Source organism: Cygnus atratus, chromosome 5, assembly GCF_013377495.2.
Source record: "Cygnus atratus isolate AKBS03 ecotype Queensland, Australia chromosome 5, CAtr_DNAZoo_HiC_assembly, whole genome shotgun sequence".
Classification (NCBI taxonomy): domain Eukaryota; kingdom Metazoa; phylum Chordata; class Aves; order Anseriformes; family Anatidae; genus Cygnus; species Cygnus atratus.
Window position 1 is genome coordinate 59909349 of NC_066366.1, and position 13578 is coordinate 59922926.

Genomic DNA, 13578 nt, shown 5'->3' on the forward strand with positions numbered 1-13578 from the left:
GAGCAAGCAGAGGCTGTGGCACCCCGTGGAGGTGGCTCACACAGAGCCTCAGCGGGCACGTGGCCCACCAGCGCGGTGGGGTGATGAATGCAGCTCTCCTTGGTTGCTCCAGCAAGCGATGCAACACCTTTTTTCCTCCTGACAGCTGTGGTTTTCTCAGGCACCTGAACTGGTAGGCACCTGGGGAGCAAGATTTTCTCAACGAAGGGTTTTTTGTTCTGATTTTCCTCCGCTGTTAGCATAGAAGGCAGCCTTCATGAGCTACAGCCCCTCCTCCATCCCATCTTTTATGTGCAGCTTGGTTTTGGAGTTTGGAAAGCTTTTCAAACATTGATTTTGTGCCCATATTGGACACATTTTAAAAATACCCTTTTTAGAAATAGTCTCTGCTTCTCATAGATAACTTTTGATGGGGACGGTTGGAAATAAATGTAAACAAATGCTGAACAACATGCTGAATCTGACAGCATAAATCCCCTCCACAGAGCTGTAAATTGAAGACTCAAAGCTCCTGTTGTGTTGAAAAGAAGGACTCTTGGGCCCAACAAGGGGTAAGATGTTAATAAAACCTTTGTTCACTGTTACAATAGGGACCAGCTAAGTGTGGTATGGGGTTTCTGCCAAGTTAACCCTGACTTACTCCCATTGTCACAAGTACTGCTAAGAAACCCTTTAACATGTTGTTAAAGGTAGAGAATGAAAAACAGTTGATACTTTTCATTTCAAATGTTGTATTTAAAGCAAAAGTGTTCATTTTAAAAACATCCTTTATTCCCTTCCCCTGTTGCTACTCTAGGTGCCTTAATGAAAATGCACATTTTATGTGGCACTAACTTTCTTTTTGTGGGGAAAAAAGAAAGAGTTGGCTTACATGGTTTGAAACTGCCACTGTCTTTAATATTGCTGGAGTCTTATTTTCTTTAAGATGAAAGTGCAGGTGTTCTGAGCCCCCCTGAACAGATGCAGACTTGGCTTATTTGATTGTTTCCTTCCCTGTGGTCTGTTAGTCTCTGCCCATCTGTGGTCTTTTGCCCTGTTGTTGGCTCTTTAGGGCAGGACCCCTGTACAGCACGTTCAGATCCATGAATGGACAGCGTTGTTAAGATAACTTGAAAAATAACAACAAAAAGCTGTGAAAAATAAGACAACGTCCAATGAGCATTTCAAATTTTTATTTCTTCAGTGAAGAAAGGTAAAAGAAAGCCAGCTTCTGCTGGCTTTTGCAACTACGCTGCTAGGGAATCAGAGCCTACTTAATGCTACGTGACCTTGGAAACCTTCTGGATGAGTGTTAGGTTTTATAAGGAATTGTTTTAGATGCATCTCCACTAGAAGCCAATAGTGGTACGACAATTAGTAGTACCATCTTGACAACTAGGGAAGAATGGAAGGAGAGAGGCAGCGGGTGTAACCTGAGCACTCTGGTTGGGTCAGGGTGTCTTGAAGATTAGGGCCACAGAGGTTCAGTGGTGTCATGTTTAAAACCAGGCTGGCATCATAGCCGCACCCCTTCCAGCCCTCATATCCTCCCCTGATCCCCTCTGTGCCACCCACTTATCTAAGGAAAGGTGGCATCTTTATTCTGGTAGAATTAACTAATAAAAATACACTTCTGGTGAGTTCAGTTATAAATGTTTCCTCCCATTCTTAAAATGGTTCCACTTGTTTTCTTGGCAGGACCTTAAGGATCTCTCCTGAGAGTTCCTTTCACGTAGATGTGCAGAGAATGAATCGTTTATCTCCAGCTCCTGCTGACTTTCATGAATAATTTGATGTAAAAAGCTAAGTTGGACTTCTGCGGTCTTGGATAACTTAGGAGTACCTAAGAGCAGCTTCTAATAGTCCAGCCACAGACCACAGCACCCTTTCTACTTTTAGGGGCCTCTCTGGCCTCCACTCACCTGCAACCTTTCTTGGCAATTTCTGCTACCTTACCTTTCCCTCCTTTTGGGCTCCCCTCAAAAACAAGCGAGTCTCTAGAGCTTACGACTGGCAGAATTTCTCTTCTGAATGCAAGCTGTTTACTTAAACAAAGAAGATTTGGTGGGACATATGACTGTGATTTTTACCGTTTCTTGTTCACCTTGCCAGGTGTATGCCAGAAAATACAGTGCTCGCTCCTGAAGGTGGGCAGCTGTTTTATGGGGTTATTCATCTGGCCAGTCTCATTGCAGGCAGACAGAATTGCTTATCTGAGTAATGTCACACATGTGCCTAAATGATTGCAAGAGACTGAAAGGAGTTGGGAGGAGAAATAATAGCACTACTTCATCTCTCACAGAGCAGTGCCAACAAAATAATGAAGCCATGTGAATAAAGAAACAACATAATGATCAAGCTCTAAACATTTTTGGAAAATTAGCACTTCTTCCATAACAGTTACGGCTGCTGGGAAAATGGTACAAAATATTAACTGTCAGGTTAAGCACACCTTAATCAACATGTGCTGAGTCCCACTGATGTGTCCTCAAAACTGTTACTTAAGTACTTGTTAAGGCCAATTAAATAAACAAAATTTTAAAGCCTAATAGCATAAACCACATAAATAACATAAAAGAGCCATAATGGCTGAATGGGTGGGTGTTCAGCCCTCCCTGATTTAAAACAGTGAAGTGAAAAATGTTGGAGCCCTTGAAGGTGATTTCGAAGACGAGGAAGTGACTGTGCTACACAAACAGCAATCAGAGACAATTAAGAGAACTGGGACAAGTGCCTCATTCTCTCCACAGACTGCATGGGAAATTGCACTTTACATTTCAGTCTCGTTGCATTTAAAATAAGGCCCCCAGCTATGTCATTTTTCAAGTCCAAGTCAAATCAAAAGATATTGCTTAAAATCTTCCTATTACTCCAGAAGTGAAAGGAATGATTGTCTATGCTGATGAGCCTAGAAGATTGTCTCGGAAAGAATTTGACAGTTCTGTCTCCTGGTCCCATTATAATGTTATTACTGCCCCTGAAGAAGGCTGACAGAGCCTGAATACCAGAATAAATACTGGGATAGTTTAGGGTAGCTCTGCCGCTGCAGATTCCATGTTGTTTCCCTGCACAGCGGAGGAACTGTGTGCTACGCTGTGCATGTGCTTTCTTTTAAAGCTTAGTCTGATGAAGAATCTTAGAAAGACTGTGTAGTAGCAAAAATAACAGAAAATGGGGAAACAGAAAATAAAGGCAAGCTGAAAATATGCCATAAAAATGGAAAGAATTAAAATAGGAAATTTTGGAAATAATATAATTAGATACCTGTCTAATTATAACCCTATTTTATAACCCTATTTATAACCGTAAGTTATTTTTCAAGAACTTTCTGGTAAGCATGGAAAGGTTTCAGTACATAACTGAGAAATGTTCTGAAGTGGTAAAGTTGCCTCACTTTGGTAGTCTTTTTTTTTGAAAAGACGGGAGCACATTGAGCTGTCAGAGATCTTGTAGCTGGTTTGATTTGTCATAATATGTTATGGTGCCTAGAAATGAGCACCCCAGTTTTTAAAGGTGCTTAAATACAGATTTAAGTGACTGAGTTTCCCATGATGCAAACCGTAGAACCATCTAGGTTGGAAAAGACCTTCAAGATCAGCAAGTCCAACAATCAACATGACCTACCGAGTCCCATCACTGAACCATATCCCTCAGTGCCACGTCCCCACATCTCTTAAATGCCTCCAGGGACAGGGACTCCACCACTTCCCTGGGCAGCCTGTTCCGATGCTTGACCGCTCTCTTCCTAATACCCAGTCTAAACTTCCCCTCGTGCAACTCAAGGCCATTTTCTCTCATCCTATCACTTGCCAACTGAGAGGAGAGAGCCGCACCCCCCTCACTGCAGCCTCCTTTCAGGTAGAGAGAGAGGTCTCCCCACAGCCTCCTCTTCTCCAGACTGAACAGCCCCAGTTCCCTCAGCCACTCCTCGTAGGTCTTGTTCTCTAGTCCCTTCACCAGCTTCTTTGTTCACAGGCATCCAGATGAGCAGTTTGTGTTACATCTGACATTTACATTTTATCACTGAAAGTCACATCAGTGCTCCTCCAGATGGATCCTCGACCTTCTTCTCCTCTTGGGAAAATATATTTCTTCTTCATCTGAATTATCTTCTGTGATTATAGGCATCCCGATGTGCTGAGTAACAGTTTTCTTTACTGTTTGCATCTCACCTTTGTCTTCCACAGAATTTCTTCTCCTTGTTGGCTGTGGTCTTATATTGTTGGCTTTTCTTTGTTTGTTTGTTTTTGTTTACTTTTTACTTTGGAGATTTCCAATAATCCAGTCCTGATTCAGAAGATTCTAATTTTACTTGATGATGTCTTCTGGATTTGGAGGCCCCAACAACCACAGAGTAAGACTTGTACTTGATTCTAGCCAATGCACTGGCTCTTTCAGCACCTTCTGGTCCTAGTGAAGTCCCTTCTTCCTTTTTGTTTGGTATTTCATCAGTGTCTGTAGCATTTAGGAATAAATTCATTCTTTTTTTGCTGCCATGTTATGACAAAGCTATGTCTTTAAGAGTAACTACAAATTCATCCTTTATCAAGCCCAGGGCCTTATCTGGCTGGGGTTCATCACCTGATATGACACCCTTCATTTTCTGATAGCACTCCTGGATATTCATCGGTTCCTCCAAAACATCAGTAGCGATGATGCTATTTACTCTGTTACTTGGGTCATGCTTGTCTGCGTATCATTTGTGTAACACAGAACCTTTTCCTGTTGTTTATCCTGTCAGCTCTGACTGAAACATAACTGGGAAGCAAGCTGAGCACACTGAAGATTTCCTTACTACATCAGTGAATATGCAAGACAGCCGTATACTTCAAAAGAAACAGAGGGGCTGGAGCAGGGACACGTGCTAGAGGTAGCTCCCAGTTGTGCTGGCTCAGGAGCAGTGCCCAGCTAATGCCTGCGCCTATCCTTGCCCCTTGGTGCAGCCTGGGAGAGCCCGGGGGGCCCAGAAAACCCATCTCAAGTGCCACTGATCTCCGGCTGCGTGCCAAGGGGCGAGCAGTGGCCGTCATTTGCTGGTGGCAGGAGGATGCAGGGCTCTGTCTGCTTTGGCTGGCTGCCTGGACAGTGCCCAGTAAACCTGCCCTGACCTCTTTGCTCACTGTCAAGGAAACTGTAAGATGGAGGGGCTGTGTTGTGGACACAGAAGTGATGCAAGCTTTGTCTTAGGGCAGTTTTCCTAAGGAAGCATCAAAGTCAATCTTATCTTACTGTTTTCTTTGCACTTTTTTCTTTCAAAGATTTTTTTTTTTAATGCAAAACGTTGTAAATGTAAACAAATAATTAAAACGATAATACCAGCTCTAAATAAGTTAATAAAGAAATTAATATATAAGACCTCTCCACTCGGATATGATCAACTCCATGCACCAGGTGGTCTTAGAAAAAAAGAACCTAAATCAATTATTTCCAGATGAAAAATGTAAACTTTTACTTTTCACTAAATAACAATTGACTGAGAGATAAATTATCATTACAATGACTACCTGGTATTTGATTTCCTCCATGTAATGCATAGGCTACCTAGATCTCTGAAAAAAAGAGAAAAAAAAAAAAAAGTAATGCTATGTTCATTTGTGAAGACTGCAGAGCAAATATGCTTCTTGAAACTAAGAAGAGCTTGGGAACGAATGAGGTTGCTTCTGAGGCAAGGGTTGCAGAAGTCATTTATAAATTGTGACGAACCCAAAAATTCCTTCCCAGTGTGGTGTCAGAAAGTAAGTGCATCTAAATAATCATTCATGTACGGAACTACACAAAAGAACGACAAGTACTGAAAAGCTACATGCTCTACTCTCAGAAGCATACCCTGGTACCCACACTCACATTGGATATGTCTCTGCCAGGAACCTCATTCATTTCAGTGGGACTTCCTTGGAGCATTCTGTTGCTTTAAAACAGCTTTAGCAAAAATAAATTCAGGGGGCAAACGCTGGTCACAGTAAAACCAATGGGAGTTTTGTGACTTAGTTTGCACATTACGTGATAACAGCTTTTCTTACATTTTCATGTACCTCAAATACATAACTACTAATCTAAGGAATCTAGTGATGGACATAACATTGATGTATATAAAAATGCAATGTTTTTATTTTATATTGACTAGTAACTTTATGGCTCTGAATTAATCTCTGTCCTTTCCTGAGAGCTGAAAGGCCACCGGGAGCAAGGTACCAACCAGGGGCAGCAGTCTAGCAAGAGAAGCAGTGGTGTCGCTGTAGAGGGACTTCTGTCAGACAAAGTGGCACTTGGGGTTACCGAGACTGTCAGTCCAAATCCACGTTGCTTCGGATAAAGACCAGGCCAACTAAAGAGCTGGCGCCATGCCATGCAGGCAGATGGACAGATTGGTGAGCAGCGCAGGGGCTGTGCAGGAGCATCAAGTGTGGATTCTGAAGGCAGCGTTCCCAGCGGGGAGACTCCAAACAGCTGGCTAGCCTGCATTTTTTAAAAACAATTTCTGTTTTAGGAAATGTTGCAGGTTGTTTGGTTCTAGATGACGTAACGTACCGAACAGAACAGGGAGAGGAAGGGGTATTGCTAGAGTTGGCTTGAGCTGTACAACAAGAAGGAAACGAAGAATGGGCATTCTCTCTGAGCCCTGCACAGAGTGAGAATGAAGAACAGTAATGGATTTCCCCTTTGCTTTGCTGTCATAGGGCAAAACAGATCCTGTACACTGCTGTCAGAGCAACAGCAGGAACGCCAAAGCTTCTTGGTAGCAATGGGGAGGACAAATCTCACCCTGGATTCAGAAGTTGGAATTTATCAAACTCACACTTCAATGTTTTTCTCCAAAGAGGATCAGAGACAGGGCAGGGGCACTGTGGGGCAGCTCCTTTCCCAGCACAAGGGTACTGTTTACCAGACAGGATACACTTGGCCTCCTGCCTTATTGCAAGCTGGAAAACTGAAACTCAAAGGCAAAAATCTGGTGCAAACATATTTTACTTCTGAAAAAAATAGTTTAAAAAAGATTCTCTGAATTTAAAATATTTAGCTTTAAGCAGTTTCCTTCTTGGCACACTGAACTTTAGACAGGAAAATTAAAGCATTGAACCCTAGATAAAATTGGGGCTGCTATGCAGGAATGTGAATGATTGGCTCTCACATGCATCAGCATCCTAGCACCTTCCCAGGCAGATACCCTATCCCAACTGCTACGTTCTCTCTTTTACTAGTCAGTCTGTGCTGCATGTCAAACTCCACTTCTTCTCTATGATTCATGTATTATTTCTTTGAAAGTACAAGGTTGTCCCATGCGTTTTCCAGTGTTGATCCATATTGGGCAGTCAGGTCTAGAGTCAGCTCTTGTTCGTGCTTTAAATCAGTTTATACTTAACCTGGAAACAACTCACATAAACGAGGACAAAAAAAAAAAAGGGAAAAAGAGGGAGATAGAACACAATCAGTGCACTCGAGATCATGTCCAGTCACAAATTGGGTTAGAATGGAACAGGATGAGTGAAGGGATTGATAAAGGGCACAAACTTCTAATTTTTGGAAATAGTTTAGATTTACTAAATCAGAAAACTATTACCAGCTAAGAGCACTGATTTATTGCTAGGCTCATTTTTATGGGTAACAGAAGAAATGACACTAGCTGACACCGCTGTTGTTGATCTTTGCAAAAGAAAGGTGAAGAAGCATATTTACTTGATCTGGAACTTTTGTTCTCACACAAGTACGTCATCAGATTAATGTAGGATATGAGTAGGGCCATGCATATCCCAATCACAGAATAACACATTAGGATTGGATTCTGTTAGTGGAAAGAAAAAAGAAAAAAAAAGCAACTTTTAATCAATATTAACATGTTACAGATCTTTTATTTTATTTTTAAGTTTATGTAGAAAGAAATGCCTTTCCAGTGATGCACTTGCCTAAGACCGCTGTTCTTTTATCAGAGACTACCTGTACCCATAATTTGGTGCTGAGATGGGCATGCAGCTGCAGTTTCTGGGCTTCCGCAGATTATGCTTACAAGCTTAATACCAATTATATGCCTACAGTACACTAAATAAAATGATTACATTGAAAGAACACAAAGGGTATGAAGCTGCCAGTGGAGCAATTGGGCTAATACTGTAGGGTGAAACCTAATCTGAGCGCTCCAACAGCACCTCTAAAGCAACTGAACCAGGAATGCTTCTGGTGCCACCGTAGGACAAGCCCTTGCTATGTTCCTCCATCTTCTGCGACCTTCACAGTTCCCACACAGAGGTAACACGTGCAAAGCCTAGGTGGCAGTGGTGTTGTGCTCGGGGGCTGTCTGATTTGGAACGCCAAAGGACCAAGATCATGGCTGTAAGCGTGGACATTGTCTGACTGTTGGCCCTGTCTTGGCTTGCAAAGACCAAGCGCAGACCATTGTGCACTGCCAGCAGAGAGAAAGAAAACATTGCCATGACCCCAGTGTTGTTGCAAAAGGGTGAATCAGGGTTTAAGTCTTCTTTGGCTTGTTTAAGGTCACGGATTCTCTCTAAAGAAACAAAACAACACACATACTTGTGTGTACACACACACTAATTAAAAGAATTAACACAGGACTTTGTGCCGTAAACCATGATTCCTGTTAAGTGGAAATTTGCCGTATGCTCTCCAACACTAGACACAAACAGCAGCCATTTTTCTAAGTTAAACCTCAGTTTTGCTGCGGGATTGCAGCACACAACGCTGGCTATTGACTGGTTTAGCTTAGAGCATTAATGTTTGTACCAGGGACTGCATGTCAAGGTTACGTGGAAGGAGGTTTTGGAAATCCTTTTTCTCTCAGGCTGCTGAGCTTTTATTTTGAGGAGAAAGTAATACAAATAATAAAATGGTGGAGGTGCCAGCAGGCTTAGTAAAGAAGACTGGGGGGCTTATATCGTCTTTTTTTTTTTTTTAGCAGTCCGATTACGTACCACATAGCAGCAACTGGCTAACAACAGCCATATGATGGAATAGCTTGTAATCCGGTTGTGGGTCTAGCTCCATGAGACAGACTCCAAGTAGATGAGTTTTAAATCTCCTTAGAATTAAGAAGGGTTTGGCAACCAAATTAATTGTTTTGGAAAAATCCTCCTTTATGGATTGCGAAGAGGATAAAAAGGGAAAAAAACATGTCATCTGTAGTGGTTAGTCAGATGTTCTTTTGGAGTTACAACGATTTCCTCTCTAATTTCTCTTCTTGTTGACATTCCCCTTAAAAGAATAATGAGGACTATGTTCGTTGCCTTAGTGCTACTCATCCCTGTGTACACTACGAAATCTTTGCATTAAGCTACACTATGATTCAATCCATTTGGGTAAAGCCGGCATTAAAAACAACTGCACTCAACTGTAAGCATGCATAAAAGCAAAGAATAACTGATACGCTACGATACAAGTGATAATAATTGCTGGTACCCTGTAAAGTAGTTTGTTTCAAAGAGGTGATTGGGCCCAGACAACTGAGAGTATGCACCCGTCGGGTTTAGCAAGACTGAATTATTTTAGTCTGGATTTTTAATATTTATGTACTTATCCTTTTACCAGCAAGGCTGCGATGCTTTGGAAAAATATATTATGTATTATTAATGCCATGTTTAAATCATGGGAGGCAATTAAACAATCACTGTGTAATTGTTTCCCAGGTGTATTTCTTTTGTATATGTTTTGTAGATATATAACGTATTCTCGCAGAGGCTACCTTACTTAATTACTCAATGCTTTTAAGGTATTTTGGTTTAAAAAAAAAAAAAAAAAGGTGTGCAGAAAAGGTATTATTATTTCACAGGTGGCATAAAGGAAGCTTTATTAAGGAGGCTGGTACTAATAGTCCTTTAATACAGAAAGCCAGGAGATGGTTCTTCACATGGTAAATTAAACAGTGAAATATGCCAATTTTGACTTGATTTCTATCCTGCTAAACTACCCTATATTCATTTGCTTCAGCTTTAAGCCCTTCCATTCTAGTATTCTCTAGCCCCGGTTACAGAATTGCAGCTTGCTTTTCACCTATCTTCTAACAGTTTAACATAGATGTCTGGGTCCAGTCCATTGTTCCAATTGTATATAGTTTAAAAAGCTCTGCAGTATTTTACTCTTTCCATTATATCTTGGCTTCCCTGAGCGCTCTGCTCGCTGCATTTTGCTTGTACTGGCTGTTTTCTAAACCCATTTATGCCTTTTTTTTCCTGTACACACTTGTTCATTGGGGAGCTTAAATTGACTTCTCTCCATTCTGTTTCCTTAACTAAAAATGCACCATTAAGGTTGATTGAAGTCTTTTGAAAACACTTCATAAAAAATGAAAGGCCATAAGAAATTAGGCTACCAGTGTTTGCAAATACCTGTTTTCAGCCAAATTGATGGGAAAGAATAAGAACTGAAATTTTAAAATGCTACTGATATATATTTGCTACTTAATTTTATGAGAATAAAAAAAACATGTAGAATATTTTGAGGAATAAAATATCGACACATTAACAAAATACGTTATGCAGCAGCTTTTTGTCACAGAAAGCCTTTTCCCCCAAAACATCAGGCACAGTTCTGAGAGAAAATGGCAGAACAAACAGAAATATCTCGACCAGTGATTTTCATACTATTTTTTTAAAATTCTTTTTATTCTCAAATACTTCTCTTCAGAGAATACTGAAAACTATTTATTTCTACGAAGAACGTTTAAACTATGGAATAACATGTTTATCAGGAATAGTAGTTCTTAAGAAATTGCTTTCCAAATGGGAGAAAATGAAAGGTTAATTAAATCAGCGCAACTTTGAGTCTCCTTTCAGCACAAAAACATCTGTGCAGTAGTTGAGGATATTAAGTATGTATTACATTATGCTCATGTACATTTAATAAACAAAGCAGCCTCATTTCACAAATCAGCCAACAGGAATAAGGCAAGTCATTGCCAACCGCATGCTGAATTGTCAGGGAAACTTTTATGGACATATGGAAATGCATCTTACTTTAAAAAGAGAAATATCAAGAGGGATTTGCAGAAAGTTAAAAGCAAAGCAAGTGCTTTAGAATCAAAAGTGATTACACTGCAAATGGCAGCTTGCTTGTCAGAGCAGCTGAGACTGCTCCCTCACCAAACAAAATACTAATCGTCCAGCTGTTTCCAGACCCTCCTATTACAGCTGCTTATCATTAAAAAATGTACACTTTGGAAATGTATAAATCTCTAAAAGAATAATTATTCAATTCTAATTTCATCTTAGATAATTTTTCAGACAACTGCCAAACATGCTTTATTTATAGGATATACTGCTTCTCTAGCTTTTTCTCTTTTCAGAAATATATATATATTCATTCTGACAGGCATCTCACGAAGTGGAGACATCTAAAATGCAGAAGCCTTTCAGTATATAACTTATGTTACAGAACAGTAGCAAAAAATCTGCATACTGTAAGTTTTACAGTTTTAATAAGAGTTTTTCCAACAAAAAAGTCTTAATATGGGGAAAAAAAAACTAACTCCAAGATCAAACTCATGCTTAAATTCAAGATCAAACACACTTATAAATGAAAGCTGTTTGCAGACTTTGCCTTTAATAGTACAATCCATGTAAGATTTTTGTTCCTTTTTATTTTATAAAAGCAATAGACTAAGCCCACCAGACCTCAGATGCAGTAGTTATTTTACGGTGTACGTGAACACAAATTGTAGCATACTGTATCATTCCCTTTAAGAATTCTCCCGTTAATGGAGGAAAAGAGCAGCGAGATCAACAAGAAAAGTAGCTAAGTACAAGGAGGTCATTCAGAAGCTATGAGTTCTGTAGCAGAGGTACAAGAAAACCCTGTCAGCTTCCATCCCATTAAACAAGCTATGAGCTATGTGTTAGACTCGCTGGGATTACCAGCAAACCCCTACCAAGATGTGTGCTAGCTCTTGCTCACATCCTCTATCAATTATTCAGTTCCTTTTATGCAAATAACGTTTCATAGAAGCGATGGAGGTCCATAATGGGAAGAAGAGCAACATCCATTCAGAAGAATTAAATGGTAGATGAAAAGTGTGACACTTTACAGACAAAAGCTATTGAAATGGTGCGGTACCAGTGCCTCGTAAATGTCTGCACACACACACAGATGGGGAGATTCAAAGTTTTGTCTGCTTTTTTTGATGATCAACTTAATACAAAATTAAATAAGAAGGCAATAGACAGACTCCTGCATTCACAGCTCTGCCCAGGGGACTGCTGCAGACACGAGGCCTCTGTAGCAGATCTGCCTGTGCTCTTCAGGCTCTAAGCTTTCATTTTCTATTTTACAAGGAATGTTTGCAACAAGCCAACACAAATGGTATTTATACCTTTAGACTCAGGAGTCAGGAGAAAAAAGGATGCAGGAGTGGCCCTTAGTTATCAGGAAAAACATCCCATTGATTTCAATGCATGTACAGGATCAAAATTACTCTGCTGCAGCACCACTACAGTTCAGTGGGCCAAATTCACTAACGGTGATTGCAGAGGTAATGTCATTCCTGTCACTGGAAGTAGGCCTGCTGAATGAGATTCAACAAAGATGCTCCAAGAAGGCTTGCTTTCTTCTGTGATTCTTCCCACGGAAGAGATTGACAAGTAAATGCAGACAATCCTGGGCGCATCCAGCCAAAGAACTGAGCATGTCAACTACTGAAAGCCTTTAAATCCTTGTCTGGGATTTTACTCTGAAGGTTTATCCCTTTTCTTGTCAGCAACCTAATTATAGCCTTCCTGCTGAACTGTCTGTGGGCTGTTTGACCACTTAAATCTGGGTCTGCGCTGGCAAGACTGGGCATGGTGATACCCCACTAGTGCCTCACCACTGCCAAGGCTGTGATGGAGCTCGTTGTGAGCATGAACAGGCAGGTCAGTGGTGGTGAGGAGAGTGTCCATCATCCTGTGTGCTCCAACATCGTTTAGAGAACCTCAAAATAACCCTGAATTTTACACCTGAACAGCAGGGATGATACGGTTTGAAGGTACAGAAGCACAGATATAGGATTGCAGTCTCAAGGCTTTTATCTCTTTCCTGCTGCATCCCCTTTGTCCCCCTTTACTCCTCCTCTTTGCATGTTTTGCAAACAAAACATTATTAAATATTTCGACTTGATTTTGGAGACAACAAGTAAATGTTAAGAAACTTCTCACTGCTTCAATCTGTATTTCCTGGAACTCACATGCTATTATCTCTCCAAGTCTCCCCAACATAGAGAGATCTCTTAGAAAAGCTTTGTAACACAAGTGTCCTGTATATTTATTGTGCTTCTGCATTTAGCCATCTTTAAGAATACCATTTCTCACAAAGGAATATTTTGCTAAACTAGAACATACTGGAAGTGTGTTTAAATGGAGTTCAGTTAGCCCCACAACCAGAATTAGGCTTCCATTGTAAAATACTGCACTTTAAAAAGCCCTGGCAATTGGCCAAGGTGGAGTTTTAAATTGCTGAGAAACATTGAAATTTAAAAGAATGCACTAACGTAGATATATTCAGAGGATTAAAAAGTAAAGCTAGAGGGAGTACACACATATTTCTAATTTTATGTTCACCATGCTGTGCTTCTACAGCCTACAGAAAGGAAAGTTATTCACCTGTTACAGGCTGTTAGAGCGA

At 40.6% G+C, this 13578-nt stretch overlaps 1 protein-coding gene across 1 annotated transcript; it reads right to left on the minus strand.

The window, feature by feature from the left end:
* Positions 1-4014: 4014 nt before the first annotated feature.
* LOC118250410 (snRNA-activating protein complex subunit 1-like) lies at positions 4015-5880 on the minus strand. Its single transcript, XM_050711140.1, is given in 3 exon segments — positions 4015-4210; positions 4242-4668; positions 5814-5880. Coding segments are annotated over 3 exon segments (690 nt in total).
* Positions 5881-13578: the final 7698 nt, after the last annotated feature.